The sequence below is a fragment of the Sinohyriopsis cumingii genome, chromosome 5 (genome assembly GCF_028554795.1).
Source record: "Sinohyriopsis cumingii isolate HCF-2022 chromosome 5, ASM2855479v2, whole genome shotgun sequence".
Taxonomy (NCBI): Eukaryota; Metazoa; Mollusca; class Bivalvia; order Unionida; family Unionidae; genus Sinohyriopsis; species Sinohyriopsis cumingii.
In genome coordinates this window covers 12823203-12842971 of record NC_142965.1, presented here as the reverse complement: position 1 = coordinate 12842971, position 19769 = coordinate 12823203, and the positions used below count along the sequence as shown (strand labels likewise).

Here is a 19769-nt window from a genome sequence, read left to right as displayed (position 1 = left end):
AGTCTTGGCTTAAATTCATGCCAGTGATTTTGAAGATGACATGAGTGAGTCAGGCTCCAGACCCAGAGAGTCTACTACGAAACAAGGTTCACGACCAGTAAACCCTGAAAAGTACTACCACTTTCGAGAGACCGAAAAGAATCCCTCTAGAAAATGTAGAACTACGGCTTACACATAAACAGTGAAGTTTAAATATTTCAAGTCTGACGTACCGCTCGAGAAAGCAGAAGACTTTATAACCGAGGTGTGGGATTCTTTGTTAACCACACTGAAACGACAATGTCAAGCCAAAAAAGACGAACGCTTGAGACTTTTCATTCATCACGACAGTTTGAAGTCCCTTAATTGGATCAAGTTTAGCAGCCCGGCAGAACTGTCACCATCCAAAGTCATCGACAAGATTCAACAGGTGCAACAATCCAATCCAACGACAAGTTTCACATTACCGACGGAAAAGCGACACTGTTCATAACCCATGTGTCTCTTCCCCAAGAGACAGAACGCACAAAGGTGTTATTGGTGGACAAACGTCGCTGCAACAAAAATAGCCTCGTTCAAATTAACATCACTCAAGACCAGTTGCATTTAGCCTGTGCCACCGTGGTGGGACGGACGTATGCCGAGAAGAAAGAAACGGTAGAATGGAAAACGTTTAGCAAACTATTCAAAAATCGGACCTGTGCCAAACAACGTAGAGAAGCAGAACTCCTGTTAAAGTAAGCGGGGCTATCTAAAGACACACCCTGCGGCATTCCTGAAATGCAAAATTTGCAAGATATCTTGGCTCCACGTTTCACCTTGAAAGTACACCCTCAAGAAGTGCGCGGACCTCTGTTGCTCCGAAGCAAATATTTCAAAGACGGAAAATACATTCACGTCTACAATCACGATGAACATTCGGTGCCATTACCAGTATCGCCTCATTCACGTGATACAGATATTACTGTGAGAAATGTGACTATGGCTATAACAATCGAGAGCAACACGGGTATTGTGGATCAAAATGTGAGGGATGTTTGGCCTCTCTACCCTGTCTGAAAGAAGGACAAGAACGAGTGCATTGAAGACGCAAGGTTCACAGCAGAAAATTGCATGTCAACTCCTTAGATTGTGCCCTACTTGTAGACAAAGCATACGTACCAAAAATACCAAGGAACACGTATGTTCAAGAAAGAAGCGATGTCACATTTCTCCTAATTTTTGCTTGGCTCATCGAACTTGAGATAAATGCATCCAAGAGCCTATCTTCAGTCATTGTCCTCACTGCAGCAAGATTCATGGAAGACGTGGAAAAAAAAAACATTTTCGGGGACCAAACATGCTACCCGATTTCGCCCAATGGCTCTTAGATCCAATCGACGAGACGTGGAGCCAAGAGCACATTGAACATTGCGTAAATTGTCATCGCCATGCCGCGGTGATGGCTCACAATTTCTCGGGATACGATGGACAGTTTCTTTTGAGAAACTATATGGAACAAAGTACTGAAGGTACTAAAGTGACTTTGAACGGAGCAAAACTCATTTCCATGCAAGTGGGACAAGTACAGTTTAAAGATTCGATGAGTTACTTGGTCATGCCATTGAGTCGAATGCCTAAAACGTTGGGAATGACAGAAATGGCTAAAGACTATTTCCGCACTTTTTCAATACCGAGACCAATCAACACACCGTTCTACCCCATTTGCCTGAGGCTCACTACAACGACCCCGATAACATGCGCACCGAGAAAAAGAGAAGCTTTCTACGCTTGGAACCAGACTCCCGCCTCAGACCCCTTCGACTTTCAGGAAGAAATATTAAAGTATTGTTGTTCCGACGTGGACAGTTTACGGCGTTGCTGTGGAAACGTTCGAGAATAATTCATGGAGCATGGAATCATTGATCCTTTGAAAGAAGCCTGCACCATCGCCAAAGCGTGTTCCTTACGATTTATGACCGAAAACACCTTGCATGTCATAAGCCCTCGAACGACGAACTTTGTCAAACGTTAATACTCAGTCAAAGCCCATACGCTGGCTACATTACCTGTGCGACAAGGAAGACAAGTGCATTCAACATTCCTGAAACGGAGGAGGCGAAAAGACCATCGGAACGTATTCGGTGGATGGCTGGGACTTAGAAAACCCCAAGATCATGTACGAGTTTAACGGATGCTTATTTCACGGATGTCCGCTCTGTTACCCTTAACGTGACACTGAAAATCAGTTTGTACAACGGACCATGAAAAACTTGTACGAGGCCACTTTTCAGCGAAGCTTGAAGAAAGAATAACAGGGATACCAAGTGGTGGAAAAGTGGGAACACGAGTACGATCAACATTTGAAAATCGATCCCGATTTTAAACGCGTCGTGAAAGGTTACAAGCTGGTGGACCTTCTGAACCCTAGGGACAGTTTCTACGGAGGACGTTTAAGGGCCACCTGTCTGTTGTACCAAGCCGACGAGGAAAAAGGATCAGAAATCAAATACTTAGACGTGTGTTCCCTGTATCCTTTCGTGTGCAAATATTGTCACTCTCCAGCAGGGCACCCTCAATTGCTGACTGAACACATCGACCTGGATAACATTCGACAATACGAAGGATTGATCAAGTGCAAAGTCTTGCCTCCCACCGACTTGTACCATCCCATTTTACCTCACCACTGCCAAGAAAAACAGATGTTTCCCTTGTGCCGTACTTGGGCCGAAACGTGCAACCAAGACCAACCTTGTCAGCACACCCAGGAAGAATGCGCCTTGACGGGAACTTGGGTCAGCTTGGAATTTGTTTAAAGCTCCGGGCCTGGGATATCAACTGTTAAAAGTGTACGAAAGTTATCACTTTCGCAAGAAAGAACAATACCACAAGGGTGACCAAACTAAGAAGGGCATCTTCGCAGACTACGTGAATGCCATTTTAAAACTGAAAGTTGAAGCCAGCGGCTATCCTTCCTGGTGCCACACTCCCTAAGCCCAAAATAAATTCAAAGAGAAATACTGGGAACAGGAAAGCATCCCTTTAGACCACATCGAGAAAAACGAAGGAAGGCGATCGTCGTATGCCAAAGTAATGTTCAATTGCTTGTGGGACAAAACGGCAAAATGACCGTGTTTACCCACGACGGAATATTTGGCATAACCTTGTCGCTACTTCCAGATGATTCACGAAAATAACCAAATGCACGAAACACGTGGATGTCCTTAGTGAGGATTTGGAAATGTCATCATTGCGGCTTACGTGACAGCCAATCCTCGTTAAACCTGTACGAAGCTTTAGAACTGTTATGAGATCGTATGCTGTACTTTGACATTGACAGTTGCATCGACGTCACCTCTCAGAAAAGACACAATCGTCCAAAGAAAAATAAAAGCCACAAAATGGAGAGGATACATTGGCGGTTTTGGAAAACACATCGTCACCTTTTTGACAAAGCGATAGTCCAGGAAAGATAAAAGAGCGTGTGCCAAGTCATCGACGTCAGTGTATTTTTGGTGTGTGCCCCGGAACCAACAAACACAGATGCCACATACACACCTCCAGAAAAAATCCTTCTTCACTCCCCAAATTAAAGAAAAGAAAATGACTGCCTCCTCGTTTAGTCAAACATGGGGACATGTTGTCCGTCCTGTCCAATGTTTCTCCAATCATGCGAAAAAAAACGAATTCAAACAACCTCCAAAGGTGTCATCGATACCGTGAGCGAATGTTGTCTGAATGTCTTGAAAGGCACGATACCCTTGTCTCCACATCAGAAACAAATGCTCAGCCAAAAATCAACACGTTCTTCGGCAATGGTCCAAAAGAAAATCCCCATCCGTCAAAACAAAAAGATGTTAGTCCAACACAAAGGATTTTTACCCCTGTTAGCACCACTTGCCGAAACAATAATATGGCCTGCGTTGGGACTCAATCAATCAATCAAACTCCAGGGAAGTATTTTACTGGTACTTTCAGGAAGATAAAAGGCATCTCTGAAGTTAAGAGATGTCAGACGTGACCATTGAAAACCAATGGAAGGACGAAAACTGACTTCAGTGCCTTACAAACGATGGATGGGATTCCATCGATGGCAAGAACAACAGACCCCACATTTACCTCTCAATTATAATTTGAACGAGATGTCACAATAACAACACGAATTGCAATCATTGATGGATCGCAGCGATTTGTCAGAAACGAACAAATCGCAACGGTACGGTCAAATGTTGCAGCGACTGCAACTTTTTCAGAAGAAAGCGTTAGACGAAACAACTCTACCAACTATTTTTTAAGACCGTTATGCAAAGTCAATCACCAATACCCTCAGCGATCAAGAAACATGCAGCCCCACGGATGCCAGAGGAAGAGAAGGCACGAGAAGTCTTTCAAACACCGGCAGCAGCTCCCATTCCAAATAAGATTACAGCGTCCTTGTTGATCCCTTCCCCCACTCATTAACAAACAGAACTCAAAGTTTGGATTAAAAAGATTATGTCCATTCCTCCTTCGACAGAAGTGAAAAAGAAAGAAGGGAAACCAGAAGTGCAAAAAGAAGACCAAACCCATTCTATTACCACCAACACCTCCACCACTACATTCGACATCTACTCCCGTGGCACATCTGACAGGTAAAGCCGTTTCCAAACCACCATCTCGAACCATCAAAAAGAGCATCAGCGAAGAGTGGGTGTCTTATTTAAAAAATGGCGAACCTGTGAGCCAGCATTTACTTCGATCAAGTCATCATGCATGTTACTGAGGAGTTCAGAAATTGTATCGCGCTGCCAAAACCCGACTGAAAAGTCTCCATTTACCTCAAGTGCAACGATGGGTACAAGAACATGCCACGTACACTTTACGCAAACCCATTCGACTAATATTTTCCAGCTGTCGCACCAGAGTGGAGGGCATCTATCATCAATGGCAAACCGAATTTACCTATTTCTCTCATTTAGCCACCTACAGTCGTGGCTACAAATATTTGTGTTGTGTTATCAACGTATTTTCTTAATTTCCCTTGGTCGTGCCATTGACTTCCAAGTCGAGCAGTGAGTTAATGCAAACCCTAAAACTAGTGTTGAAACAAAGTTGTCGTCATCCTCTTCGATGGCAAACCGAAAAAGGCACCGACTGTCTGAACCAAGCTTTCCAAAAAGACCAGAAGAAACGTGTCATTCATTTTTTCTCCACCGAGAATCCCGAAAAAGTGACTCCAGACAACGAAGTGACTATTTTTGAGCGCCTGTTTGGTACATATACGACGGTGGTTATCCCCAAGAAAGGTAGAGTGTTACCAGCAGGAGACTTGGTTAGCATTCGCAAAACAAAACACATTTTCGACAAAGGTTACTTACCCAACTGGACCACCGAATAGTTTCGTATCACTGGCCATCATCATGCCGTCTATGAATTGGAAGACATGAACGGGGAAGTGTTAAAAGGAACGTTTCACTTGCCCGAGTTACAACGCGTGACCAGAAAAGAAGAAGAAGTGTGCGGCATCGAAAGCATTCTCGAACGAAGAACCCGTAAAGTGTGAAAACGACGTGTCAAAGAAGTCAAAGTACGTTGCAAAGGATATTCTACCATTTCTGATACTTGGATCGACGCTTTGCAAGTCATCAACTATATAAAGAAGTCATCATCATGCCCTTCAACACAGCTTCAGCTACCACTACCACCATGACCAATCCATCACTCAGTTCTTCAGTGCAAGATCTACAAAAGCAACTCTTGTGGGTGTACTGTTGAGAACGTGTGCCTTAAACAAAAACCGTCTTTTTCTGCCAAATCGTTGTGGTATATTGTGTCATCGCTGTAGCCATTGCCAATTTTAATTTGCAACAAGGAGAAAACAATTGTGGACCATTTCGCTGAGCAGTTGCATCGGTTACCGCCTCTCCAATCCTTCCCTGAAATACTCCTCGAACGGGTACAACAGGAACTCTCCGACCGACGTCAGTCACGCTCTCAACAGTCACCACTCCAACAACAATCCTCTTGTAGACACTCCTCTGACTTCCAGTGACCCCTCGGACAGCAGAACACTGGAATTATGAACAACAACAAGCAATTTTACTTAATGTTGCCCAGTGACAGTTCCATGGCGGTGTTTCCGAACAACACTTTATGCTGTTTTACAGCCATATTACCTCAGGCCATCCAGTTGGATCACGAAGCCAATTGGGAAGTGGCTTTGGTGAAAACAATTTTCCCTACACGAATCAAAAACATCACTGAAACTCAAACCACTTTCCAGGTCGAAATCCTGAACGTGCAATTGCAAGAAGAGATGAATAAATTAGGATTTTTATGTGACACAAAGTTAGCAAGCAATTCATCAATGAGCATCTACACGTTGAACATTCCGGCAGCCTATTATTTTAGCGGCGAACATTTGGTGGACACAATTGCAGATAGGTTCTTGGCAGCGTTTGGCAAAGACCCGAACAGTCATAAAAAGTGTTAAAATTGGGTACCATAAAGTGGCTTATCGCCTACTGATGAAATTTCATGATACCGTCACGTTGTCCATTAAGTTTAATGGTAGTTTGAAAGTTTGGGTGGATATCCACCGATGGTAGCACAGAATTTGAGTCCAAAGATCAACAGTAATATGGATTTTTGCAGGGCTTTTGGATCCCCTGTAGAACTGAACCAAGGACTCAATTTGATCCTTGTTTCTTCCAATGCAGTGGAGTACAACGTAGTGGGACACACCTCCGTACCGTTACTACGTGTCATTCCTTTCAAAGAGGAATCTGCGGCATCCAGTGACCAGGAAGGTAGAAATACCTATCATGTTCACCGCGAATTTGTACATCTTCACTATTTACCCATCAGAACGTCTTACTTTGACTCTGTCAACATTGCTATAAAAGGATATCTGGGATAAAATATTAAATTCTGCAAAGGGAAAGTCACGGTGAAACTCCATTTCAGAAAACTATTCTCTAAAGAGTTGTAAGTCATGTATCCAGTGTATCGAGTCGTCGCTGGACAGCGAGGACATGGTTTAGGAAATATGCTGAATTCGGCCTTTCGATTGGTGACCCCGGTTTTGGAACTGACGGCGTCACGAGGATTGCACGCTTTGAAAGATGCCCCATTGCCGCACGGCAAAGGATTTCTCCAAAATGTCATCATCGACAAGCAAAACCCTAAAGAAGCTTTCTTCAGACCAGACAAAAATGTCATGCTTCAAACGGGCAAAGAAATTTCAGGCCGACGAGAAACTCCTATAAATGCCCTAAGCGCTACCGAGTCAGGCATTCCTGCTTCTCTGACGCCACAGCAAGGACAAGGCAGAAAGAGACGACGAAGACATCCCTCCAGAGGCCTTGACACCCCTAGAGCTTGAAAGACGAAGAAGAGAAGAACCGTCCAAGACTTATACTTTTTGATTATTAAAAATTAGAGAGAGAAACACGAAAGAAAGAAAATGATGTACCGAGTGTCTTGCGCCTGTTCCAAGTCGGAACTGGTTCTGTTTGCCATGCCACCCGCCATGCTGACGTTGCAATAATCCAATGGGTCGACTTTCATCCCGTCTCTTCTGTCAAGGACTCTGGATCAGCTCCTATCGATTTTGAAATCAAAGAACAGCCTGAAGATTACATTGATCTGAATAACTGCTGATTGTACTTGAAAGTGAATGTGATCGACACGTCGACGGACGGTCCCAATATAAAGGATGAAGATCAAGTAGACCCGTCAACAATTTCATGTATTTCTTGTTCAGTGGAGTGGATTTGTACTTGGATAACAAACTGGTTAGTAGCAGTTTGGACACTTACCCTTACCGAGCTTACCTGGATAATCACTTGACGTACGGAAAAGAAGTCAAGAACACCCAACTTGATGCTTGCGTGGCATCAAACCTGACACAGCAGACAAATTCAACGATACCGATTCGGTTACAGATGAAGAACCAAACCACGACGTTAGATTCAACGGTCAACGATGGATCGTTTGCATTCAGACATGTGGTTGCAAGAGAAGTATATGCTGAACGGAGTGGATATCCACTTGAGACTGAATCGTAGCAGTGCCGATTTCTATTTGATAGCTGAGTCTTCCTATTGCAAAACAGTCATTTAAGAAACCAGACTCTACGTACGACATGTGAAAGTGTTACCTAAAGTGGGAAACTACATCAGTCACACCTTGAGAAGAACCACCACCAGGTATCCGATACGTCGCGTGGTAGAAAAAAACTTTTACCATTTCTGCTGGACATTAATCGATGATCGAAGATCATCTGTTCCGAGGACAGTTTCCCAAACGTTTGATCGTCGGTATCGTCAAAAATACAACCTTTAATGGAGCTTTCGAGGAAAATCCTTTTGAGTTTCAGCACTACAACCCGTCCAAGATCGAAGTTAGTCTAGATGGCAAAACCTTGTGTACCAAGCCTTTTGAACCTGACTTTAGTGACGAGAAGAAGAATTACTTGAGTTCCTACTTGTCCCTGTGCGAATCCACGGGACAGTTATGAACCAACACCATTACGTACGAGGATCATGCAGAAGATTACACTTTGTTGGCCTTCGATTTCACTCCAGACCAAGGCAGTGACGAGGGACATTTCCACTCTATAAAACCAGGCCAAATTCGTGTGGAACTTCAGTTTCTAAAGCCAATACCCGTAAACAACACTGTGAACGTCATCTTGTATGCCGAATTGGACAATACCATAGAAATCAACAGTTTGAGAGAAGTCATTCAAGACTATTGAAAACTTGGGAAGCCTGTTATCCTTCTTTGAATAGTGGAGAATCTTTGGAAATGGAATGGGATGGATACCGTGAAAACAGAACCCAAAGACAAAGATGAAGAGATCATAGCGATGAAATCCAGATTGCCAGAACAAGAACAACATTTAGTCTCCTATTTTGCCAAACACCTATCAGAAAAATTTACGGAATTGATCAAGGAAGATTGTTATGAATGTCAAAATAATCATCCCAGTGAAATTCAACACGATATATGTCTGATGATGAGTCAAGAAGAAAAATTGGACGAGTATCTGGAGGACGCTTGGGGTCTCATCCCGGACGAAGCAGTGTTTTATCAGTGGGGTAACGAATTGTGTGAACATTCCTCCCCTCCACTGAGTGCTCTCTGAATCGTCGAATCGAATCTCTCTTGGCACAGAGTACAAAGACGAAGCTAAAAGACGTTTACTTGTCATAGATTTTCAGGCAAAACGTCAGGATTGAATTAATGACTTATCATTACCTGTGGAAAAACAAGAAAAAAAATTTCCTGATGAGGGTTGTGTGGAGTACTTTGATTCGTATGGATTACCGCCGTTAGAAGACATCATCGACTTTATGAGAAGAAATGAAAGACGACACGATTCAATAATGTGAATCTGCAAGACACAGAATCCTTGGTGTGTGGACAACATTGTGTGTATTTTCTTCATCAACATAGTCTTGGATATTCTTTAGAACATTTAGTGACTTACTTTGATGGTCACTCTTCTAGAAACGATGACAAAGTAGATCGATGGTTTTGTGACCATTATGTCTATCTCTTGTCTTTAGTTAGGAAACGTAGTGTACTCAATGGCCCAATTACATCCATCAGTAGTGTTTGGTTTTAATATTTATCATTATACATACTATTTGACTTCCCTCTATTTCTTACCCTAAAATCAACTCTATAGTATTCCGAACCAACAAAAGTCATAGAGATGTTTTCTACTGCATCCGCGCTTGAACAATATAAAGCGAGGCAGTATCCAGTCTGACCAAAAGTTGTTGACTCATCACCCAATGAAGACGTCTTGAAGACTCGTCAAGCTGAACGAAGCTTCCGTGAATTTACATCGTGTCAAGCAAAGCATGATACCCAAGCCTGAAAAGATAGTGAATATCAGAATGTTGAAAGTGACCGAAAACCTGATAGAAGAGCTCTTCAGAGAGGAAATTAAGAAAGAGAAACAAGAGTGGACGGAGATGTGCAGACTTCAGAAGCAAAGAGAGCAGAGAGAGCAACAATAGCAGCAGGAACCAGACAGAGGATTCGTCTGCTGCCGTGTGAACACGAAAGAGTTATCCTTCTCTTTTCGAAGAAGCAGGCTTTATCATATGGGAAAGCCTGCTGCCAGACGCAATCTTAGACGACAAATGATTGTCATAATCCCTGTCCACAACAAGTCAGCCCTTTTTATGGCTACCCGAATACTCCAGAAAAGACATACTAGTTCAACTGACAAATATGTGTGTATTTGTGTTTGTCTGTACGTTAACAAAATTAAGTGTGTCTATAAGCACTTCGTTTCGTTTGTTTGTGTCAAACAACTAGAAGTGTTTCTCTAAGCACTTCGTTTTCCTAGCTTGTCAAATGGTGTGTATGTGCTTGTGTTTGTAAGTTAAAAAGTGAGTGTTTCTTTTAGGTCCGCGCATTCTATGTTTTTTGACGAGCTGACCATGGAGGCGATCCAGGAAAGTAGCAGGATAGAATAGGAGGAGGAACAAAAGAAGAAAAGGAGAAGGAAAAGATGAGAGGGATCATGAAGCAGCTCATGCTGAGACCAGTGTGTGAGGTGAAACCTGAGGTAAGGTTGCCTCCACAACCATTATCAGCACCACAACAGCAGCAAGGTCAACCACATCCACAGCCAGAACAATCAGTACAGAGTACACAGGAGGCAAGGAAGCCAGAACATCCCCACGTGTGGCACATAAAATAGAGTAAACAACTACAAGAAGTCTTCACTATCCTTCAAACGGAGGAATGGGATTGTAAAGCAAATCAACCTCCCTCTGCACTCACAACTACACGCTTCAATTGGGAGCAAGACTGGAGCAGATGATCTGTCTCTGGTGCTCTGCCTGGGTGGTGCCAGCATTAACCAGGTGTATTTGGAGTTCAAACAACAGTCTTTATCTGGGCTAACCAAATCTCTAGAAACGAGACTATTAAATTTGCCAATTGGTGTATATGTGGAGCCGTGTGATAACAAACACACTCCTTTCCTGATATATGTATGTTTGTGTGTGTGTGTGTTTGTATACGTTCGTATACGTTTTTGTGGATGGTAGATATTGTGTTTGTATTGGTTTACGTACATATGTGTGGATAGTAGAATATGTGGGTTTTCCCTCCCCTTCATTTATGTGTGGATAGTAGAGTGTGTGTTTGTGTGCGTGCGAGTACGATTGTGCGGATAGTAGATGTTGTGTTTGTATGCATTCACGTACGTTTGTGGGGATAGTATATTTGGAGTTTGTTTTTTCTCCTTCCTATATGTGGATAGTATATTTGGGGTTTGTTTTTTCCTCTTCCCCTGTGTGGATAGTAGATTTTAGGTTTGTGGATAGTACATAATATTATTTTCTTCCCATCTGTGTGGATACTAGATAGTGTGTTTGTATGAGTTCGCGTACGTTTGTGTGCATAGTAGATGTTGTGACTGTATGCGTTCGCGAACAGTTGTGTGGATAGTAGATAATATGTGAAGTTAGTGCAAGGAATGTTTTCCTTCACGTCCGTGTCTGAAATATATAAAATTGAGCTTTTGTCATTCGCGCCATTCAAAATTGAATAAGCCAAGATGGCAAGTAACCAGCTTGATAAAATGAAGAAGCTGCAAGACGTTCTGGATAATTTAGGAATGACCGAAGACATGTTAGTCAAACTGGATGACGATATTTATTCTTACAGCCGAATCAAGATAGAAATCAATAATCTAAGAAAAATCACAGGACATGTTAAAGAAAATGACTAAAGAAGAAAACGTGGAGAAGGAGGATGAAGAGGATAAAATAAGAATGAGCGAATGGAATGAAAAGATAAAGGAAGAGGTGAAAGAGAAGAGGAAGAAAGAGGAAAAGGAGAGGGAAAAGCAGGAGGAGGAAAAAACTGAAAAGAGAAGATGACAACAGCAACAAAACAACTAAGAAGATGGTGAAGGAGAAGAAGAACCTAAAAGAACAAGAAAAAGAAGCCCAGAGGCCCTTTTCAGGGCCACTCATATGCCTCGAAAAGATATTTATTATCTTTGCCATATATATGTGTTTGTGTTTCTTTGTCTATATGTCTACTGTATTTGGGGACCCCGAGTGGCCGAATGGTCTAAAGCGCTCTTCGTTACGGATCACTGCCATCTCACCTCTGTCTGCGTGGGTTCGAGTCAATGATTCGGCCAATGTGGGTATGTGAGAAAGCTTGCCAGTAGCTTCTCGTGAGTCGGTGGTTCCTTTCGGGGTTTTCCCGGCTTCTTCCTCCACCATTAATACTGGCCACCATGCTTGGCCCATCGTGTGCTGAAAAATGGCGTTAAACCCCACAAAAACACTAACATCTACTGTATTTGTCTTTCCCTAGAGAAGCACGTATACAGGTCACACCCTTGCCACTTTGTTTCCAATGTCTAGTACCGTGACATCACCTCATCTGTTCCATTCCTATTCAACCCAACTTTCGTTTGTCCGTAAGCAGCCCTAATATTCCCCACGTTAAATTCCCATTGTCTGTAAACGTGCCCAGGGGCGTCTGATCAACCTTGTGCCCAGGGGGTTCTGTAATGTATTTCCCATTGTCCGTAAACAGCCCCCATTAGCTAGGTGCATGCTAGTTCAGTCATTTAACTAGAAAAACGAGTATCCACCCTAGGTCTCGTTGTAGGCATGTACGACGAAAATGATCAAATCGTTCTAAGGCAAAACCAAGTTAGTTTTTACCTTATTCTGAGACAACACTAATCCATTTGTTCGCTATTTTGCATTCTTCTTTTGATACATAAAGAAAATCCGATAAATAAATCTTTTATAAACATTCGCTGCCTTAAAATATTAAATTAAATATAAATAATGAATAAATAATAAAATAATATCCATCTTTCTATGCAATGCAGGGAACGCATTCATAAATGTATCCAATATACATACATATATATATATATATATATATATATATATATATATATATATATATATATATATATATATATATATATATATATATATATATATATATATATATATATATATATATAAGGGTTACAAATGATCATGATGACGTCGACAACGAAGATTATTTCAGTATTCAAATAAACACTAACATGCTTCACATGATTATTTGTTTTTATATCGGTCAGATTTCTTTACGAATGGAGATTTTAAAATAAGCCATAAGAAATCTAACTTGTATCGTTCAGGTTGATATTTAGCTCGTATGTTCTCCATTCCAAAATAACCATCAGCCTAGACAGTGCTTAGAAAACAAAATTTATGTAAAGTCATCATGCTGTTCCATTCTACGAAATGACTATGTCATATTGGTCTAAGTCAACAAGCTGTCCCATTCTAGGAAATACCTGTCAGATTGGTTTAAGTCATCATGCTGACCCATTGTATGAAAGGACTATGTCATATGGGTTTAAGTCATCACGTTGTCCTATTCTATGCAATGACTATCTCATATTGCTCTAAGTCATCATGCTGACCCATTGTACGAAATGGCTATGTCATATGAGTTTAAATCATCATTCTGTCCGATTCTATCAAATGATTATCTCATATTGCTCTCAGCCATTATGCTGTCCCATGTTACGAAATGACTATGTCATATGAGTTTAAGTCATCATGTTGTCCCATTCTATTAAATTACTATGTCATATTGCTCTTAGTCATTATGCTGTTCCATTCTACTAAATGGCTATATCATATGAGTTTAAGTCAACAGGCTGTCCCATTCTATGAAATTACTATGTCATATTGCTCTCAGCCATTATGCTGTCCCATGTTACGAAATGACTATGTCATATGAGTTTAAGTCATCATGTTGTCCCATTCTATTAAATTACTATGTCATATTGCTCTTAGTCATTATGCTGTTCCATTCTATGAAATGACTATGCCATATTGGTCTAAGTCATCACGCTGTCCCATTCTACAAAATTACTATGCAATATTGGTTTAACTTTGGAATGAATAACTACTTGACTACATAGCTTTCAATTGCAATTGTATTTATTTTTAAATAAAAACGACTTCAGGAGTATTTCTGACTTTTTTAAAATCTGTCGCTCTTCCCGTCTCTCATTATACTGAACACTTCTGACACGAGTGGTTGTTGTAAATAAGGTTCTTTAAAGATCGAGTTTGTAAACCGACTGTTATGAATAGATGAAGTAGGTGGTAGCATTTGTTAAATGTAAAACTTCCTTGGTCCAATAGGTAAAACTTATTTTGAACTATCAAACTGGGGTTAAACCATGAGAAATCAAATTGCTTTGTTCACATGTTTGTTTGATAACGAGGAACACGGAATTGAATGCTAGTTGACCAATGCATAATAATGATTGATCAATAAAGGATTACGCTTTACTTTTTACTCACCCTATCCGTAGGCATTAGGTCTACTCGGCCAATCAAATACGACAAGGAGCGGTTTTCCTGGATGGCAGCTAATTTCATATTCAATCTTGGAAGAGCTATACTTATTTAAAAAAATTCACATATCTGTATAAAAAGTACGCATACATATTTTAGGTATCATACAGCAGGACTTTATCCTAGCCATTGATTCGATTGATTACAAAGCGTATCAAATCAGCATGGATGGAAAAGACATCAGTGCACTCAGAATGGTGGAAGGAAATTTACCAAAAGCCATTGATTTTGACGCCATCAATCAGCGCATAGTTTGGATAGACCAATTAGGACACAGAATCAAACACTTCCAGCTCGGTGGTACAACAGTGAAGGCGGGGAATAAGGACGGTAAGGAATATATTTCACATCAAATTTCTGTTTTGAAAATTAGCATGCAAATATAAGCGCTAGCTACATCATCTCTCTACGTAAAGTAGTTTATGAAAGATGATGTAGACCAACTTCTTGAGACGGACGGAAGGACATACAAACGATTGGGCAGTGCATTGTGTTAGATGAAATACAAAGCTCATATCGTTGATACTCACACCAATCCCCCTGATATGATTGATACAAAGCTTGAAATAGCCACATATCAAACATAATTCGAGGTAATAATGCTATAAAGTGGGTGTAAAATCAGTTGTTATGATGCGTACACTATGGCATTATCTTCAGCACAGAAAGGTGGACTATGACCATATGGCATACTAAAGCCACTGCAATGCTAAAGATACTGGCATGATGACTACCTTTCAGTGGTATTATTAAATGCTGCTAATAATAACAGTATGTTCAGGCTTTAAAAGAGTGCGGAATAGGCTCTTGTTAGGTAAATCATTTAATCTTGTTCATCCTGGGTAACTGAATAATACGGACGAAGAATCGAAGTGGAAAAAGTAATGTGCACCATCAGTCAGAAAAAGTTTGTTTTAGACTCTGCCATAATTAAATTTAATTTTGTGTTTAAGTGCATTATATGATTAACGTCTGATGAAATCTGCAAACAGTTTCACAGCGATTAGTATAGCCTTGATTGCGTTAATCTCGTCAAGATCAATCTTACGATATCTGACTCTACTGGTATGTGTACACTGTATTGCCCATATTATATATATCTTTTCATTTAAATGGAATTATATGCATGCGTGCAACAAAATAATCTAGACTCTCTCTCTACGTCTCATTTCTGTTTTTTTTTCAGACATTACCCACTATTCCCATGTGGCGGTTGATGTCAGCACTGGAAATTTCTACGTTTCACTGAATAATAAAATTGCAATCATTGATCCAGATTTTGATGTCAAAACATTACTCGTTACATCTCAAACTCCAGGAAAACTGAAGGTTTTCCCCAAAATCGGGTATTTGATACTTCCATACCTTGTAAAGTTTTATTTATCCCTAAATTGTAAGAATTGGCTATTTCCTTTTATATCATCACACTTTTCTACATTTGTCACAATCAATTTGTATCTAAGAGCCGAGCTACAGGTCACGTAGATTGAATAGGATCACCTTTAATTGCCATGTAATTATTCCATTCGTCATGCTAACAACAACACGAATTTACCCATTTGCATGAAGAAGCGTTTCCAGTCTCCAATATAAATTCGTTTAGGACGAAAAAAAAACTTTTACCAAAACCTTTAAAAGATTATATAAATGTTTCCAATATTTAATAACAATAAATGCCACATGTCTAGATACGTTTCCTTCCCAGACAAAGCCAATAAATGCCACATGTTTAGATGAGTTTCCTGCCCAGACAAAGCCAATAAATGTCACATGTTTAGATGAGTTTCTACCCAGAGAAAGCCAATAAATATCACATGTTTAGATGAGTTTCCTCCCCAGACAAAGCCAATAAATGCCACATGTTTAGATGCGTTTCCTACCCAGAAAAAGCCAATAAATGCCACATGTTTAGATAAGTTTCCTAACCACACAAAGCCAATAAATGCCACATGTTTAGATGAGTTTCCTACTCAGATAAAGCCAATAAATGCCACATCTTTAGGTAAGTTTCCTACTCAGACAAAGTCAAAAAATGCCACATGATTAGATGAGTTTCCTTCCCAGACAAAGCAAATAAATGCCACATGTTTAGATGAGTTTCCTATTCAGACAAAGCCAATAAATGCCACATGTTAAATGAGTTTCCTATTCAGACAAAGCCAATAAATGCCACATGTTTAGGTAAGTTTCCTAACCACACAAAGCCAATAAATGCCACATGTTTAGATGAGTTTCCTACTCAGATAAAGCCAATAAATGCCACATCTTTAGGTAAGTTTCCTACTCAAAGTCAATAAATGCCACATGATTAGATGAGTTTCCTTCCCAGACAAAGCAAATAAATGCCACATGATTAGATGAGTTTCCTATTCAGACAAAGCCAATAAATGCCGCATGTTTAGATGAGTTTCCTACTAAGACAAAGCCAATAAATGCCACATGTTAAATGAGTTTCTTATTCAGACAAAGCCAATAAATGCTACATGTTTAGATAAGTTTCCTAACCACACAAAGCCAATAAATGCCACATGTTTAGATGAGTTTCCTACTCAGATAAAGCCAATAAATGCCACATCTTTAGGTAAGTTTCCTACTTAGACAAAGTCAATAAATGCCACATGATTAGATGAGTTTCCTTCCCAGACAAAGCAAATAAATGCCACATGTTTAGATGAGTTTCCTATTCAGACAAAGCCAATAAATGCCACATGTTAAATGAGTTTCCTACCCAGACAAAGCCAATAAATGCCACATGTTAAATGAGTTTCCTACCCAGACAAGCCAGATATACCTATTTGGTGTGTTCCTGCTCTAGACACTTCGCTCACAGCGTCGGTACTAAACAGTCTTTAATGTGTTGAAATGCTGTTAGACATATAACATCAATATTATTTTGAATGTCATGGACATATTCATACTTTCCTGTTCAATGCTGCTATTTGGCATTTTCTTTAAATCTGTTTAAGACAAATGGTGTGGGTGGAGGGTTCTAAAATCCGCAAGGCCAAAATGGATGGTACGGAACCCAATGATTTTGTGACGCAAGGAATTTCAACACCAAGTGACATAGCGTTGGATTATGAAGGTATTGTAATTTTTATTAGATTTTAGCGATATTAATTACAGACATAATCTATAATATGATAAGTTTGTTACTATCTTAGTCACAAGTTCACAGCCTAGGATTGACATTCGTTTTCATTAATAATACATTTTAAAAACTCTTGTAGCTTTGAAGATGCTTACCAATGATGAGGATGGTCAATCGTCTCAAACTTGCTATTAGTCCTCCTCTTTCTCCTCCACCTTCCACAACCACTACAGTTACTCGTATTGCTACTACCTCTTTCGCTACTAAGTGTCAGCACATCTGTCAATCTGATTAAAATCAGATCTCCACTGTCATGGGTGAAGATCAGACAGCGACCGCTTAGGGATCATGTTCTGGGGACCTTTGAGTTAGCCAATACAAACGCAGTTTTCAGAAAGTTGAAAGTGAATCAGATCGAGAGGTACAAGCTGAAGCTCATCAGCTACACTGCTCCGTCTCACAAAACGCGAAGAGATAAGGCTTCATCTGATTGTCTGATAACTAAGCGATTATGGCAATTGCATAGGTCACCAGAACATGACCTCTAAGTTGTCGCTGTCAGTTCTTCATGTAGGTCAGTAGAGATCTGATTTTAATCGGATTGGCAAGACTGCAATTAATATTGCTACAACTACTGCAACATTAGCATCCTGGCTTGTAACACCAGCAATATCGTAATTGCCACCACCAATACTTGTTTTTCTAATAACAGATGAAGCGTTATACTGGTGTGATAGCACTCTAGACAAGATTGAACGAACAGAACTAATGCAGTCCGGTAGTCGAACCATTGTATCAGAGACTGGAGAACATCCAAACAATATTTACGTTGCCGGTCAATATTTATATTACACCAGCTCCATCAATACCAGGTATGTTTCCAGCTTTGATCCATTGCACACTAAGCACTAAATAGAAACATATTTATCTGGATGCATGCATACATACATGCATACATGAGGTTAAACATTTACGTTTTTAATGGCATTTGAATATTTACTTTCACAGCAATCTCTCAACGATACGATTTTGAAAATAAAGAGCCGAAATCAGGACTCCATAATATTAAATAAGAAGCAATAACATGCTTCAAACTTTCTGAAGACTTTAAATCTGTAAAACTATTGACGATAAATGCTCTGCAGACTCTGCAACTAGAAGCAATGGTCCTATTGACCAGATAAATGTACTATATATATATATATATATATATATATATATATATATATATATATATATATATATATATATATATATATATATATTGTTTCGTGTTTAAGCTCTAATAAACAGTAACAAAACTAAGAGTGTAAACAACAAGCTTTGAAAAATTTAAAAATAATTTATTTCCCTGGGAAAAGCAATGTAAACATGAAAAATTAACAAATTACGGTTTTAAGAATCGAATCCAAAAATGATCCAAGAATAATCCACGAAATAAATTTTAGAAGTCCTAGTAATGAAATGTTTTCATGAATTCAAGTTCGAGTCCCGATGAAAATGCCAAATGCAAGGCGACGACGTATACTGTAGCTAGTATTGTGCTGTTGTGACTACGGTTCTTTGTTGATCCACAAACAATATTCCGGTGTTTGAATTTCGAATACAATTTAGATCAATGTCTCTGTCCAAGAATTCTGTGTGAGCACGCACATATTTCCAGGAAAAAGAATTAATCTTTTAGAATCCAAATAACTGGAATAAAAATTAAAACATAACTCCAGACTGGGCACAACAAAACAAACACTTTACGTCCCAATGTTTAGAAGCCCAACTGACTAGTTTCTCTATAGACTAAGGTTATACAGTAACTTGAGACGCAAAACAGATTCCCGGATGAGGGTCAACTCTCCAGAATTTCTAGAACAGAGAAGTTATTGGCTACGTCATTGTATCAAACCAAACCGTCTGGCTCGATGTTGTGAATATGGAACATCTTATTGATTAAATCATCGAACGCTTTGTCAGTAAAACAAACCCGTTATTTCGTCTTGCTGCATCTGCTTCAGACTGATGACCGTTAGTACCTGTGTAAAACTGAGGACCTCCGCAATATCGTCTGGCATAATTTACTGGGATAACTGTCTCTGTGGTGTTGCTGAACTGGGTCACTTGCTAATGAGTTGATCGCGGATCTTTCGTGATGTAGGCTGTACTTGAACATGCTAGTTGACGTAAAGATGCCCAACGTCTTGATGTCCTTGATTGCAGACAAAATGTGACTGTTATGCAGGAAGTGCAGGAAGGGCGCAAATCAGGTAACGAAATTTTTGTTGCGCCTTTCTGTTGTAAATACCGATGACAATACC

The 19769-nt window shown here is 40.0% G+C and overlaps 1 protein-coding gene across 1 annotated transcript in view; it reads left to right on the top strand.

Moving 5' to 3' along the window:
- Positions 1-19769, top strand: part of LOC149798648 (low-density lipoprotein receptor-related protein 1B-like) — a 131669-nt gene that overhangs the window by 93596 nt on the left and 18304 nt on the right. The window contains exons 13-16 of the mRNA XM_089957484.1: positions 14469-14699; positions 15556-15715; positions 17336-17454; positions 18173-18332. Of these exons, the coding sequence (XP_089813610.1) occupies positions 14469-14699; positions 15556-15715; positions 17336-17454; positions 18173-18332 (670 nt within the window). The remainder of the gene's footprint in view (positions 1-14468; positions 14700-15555; positions 15716-17335; positions 17455-18172; positions 18333-19769) is intronic.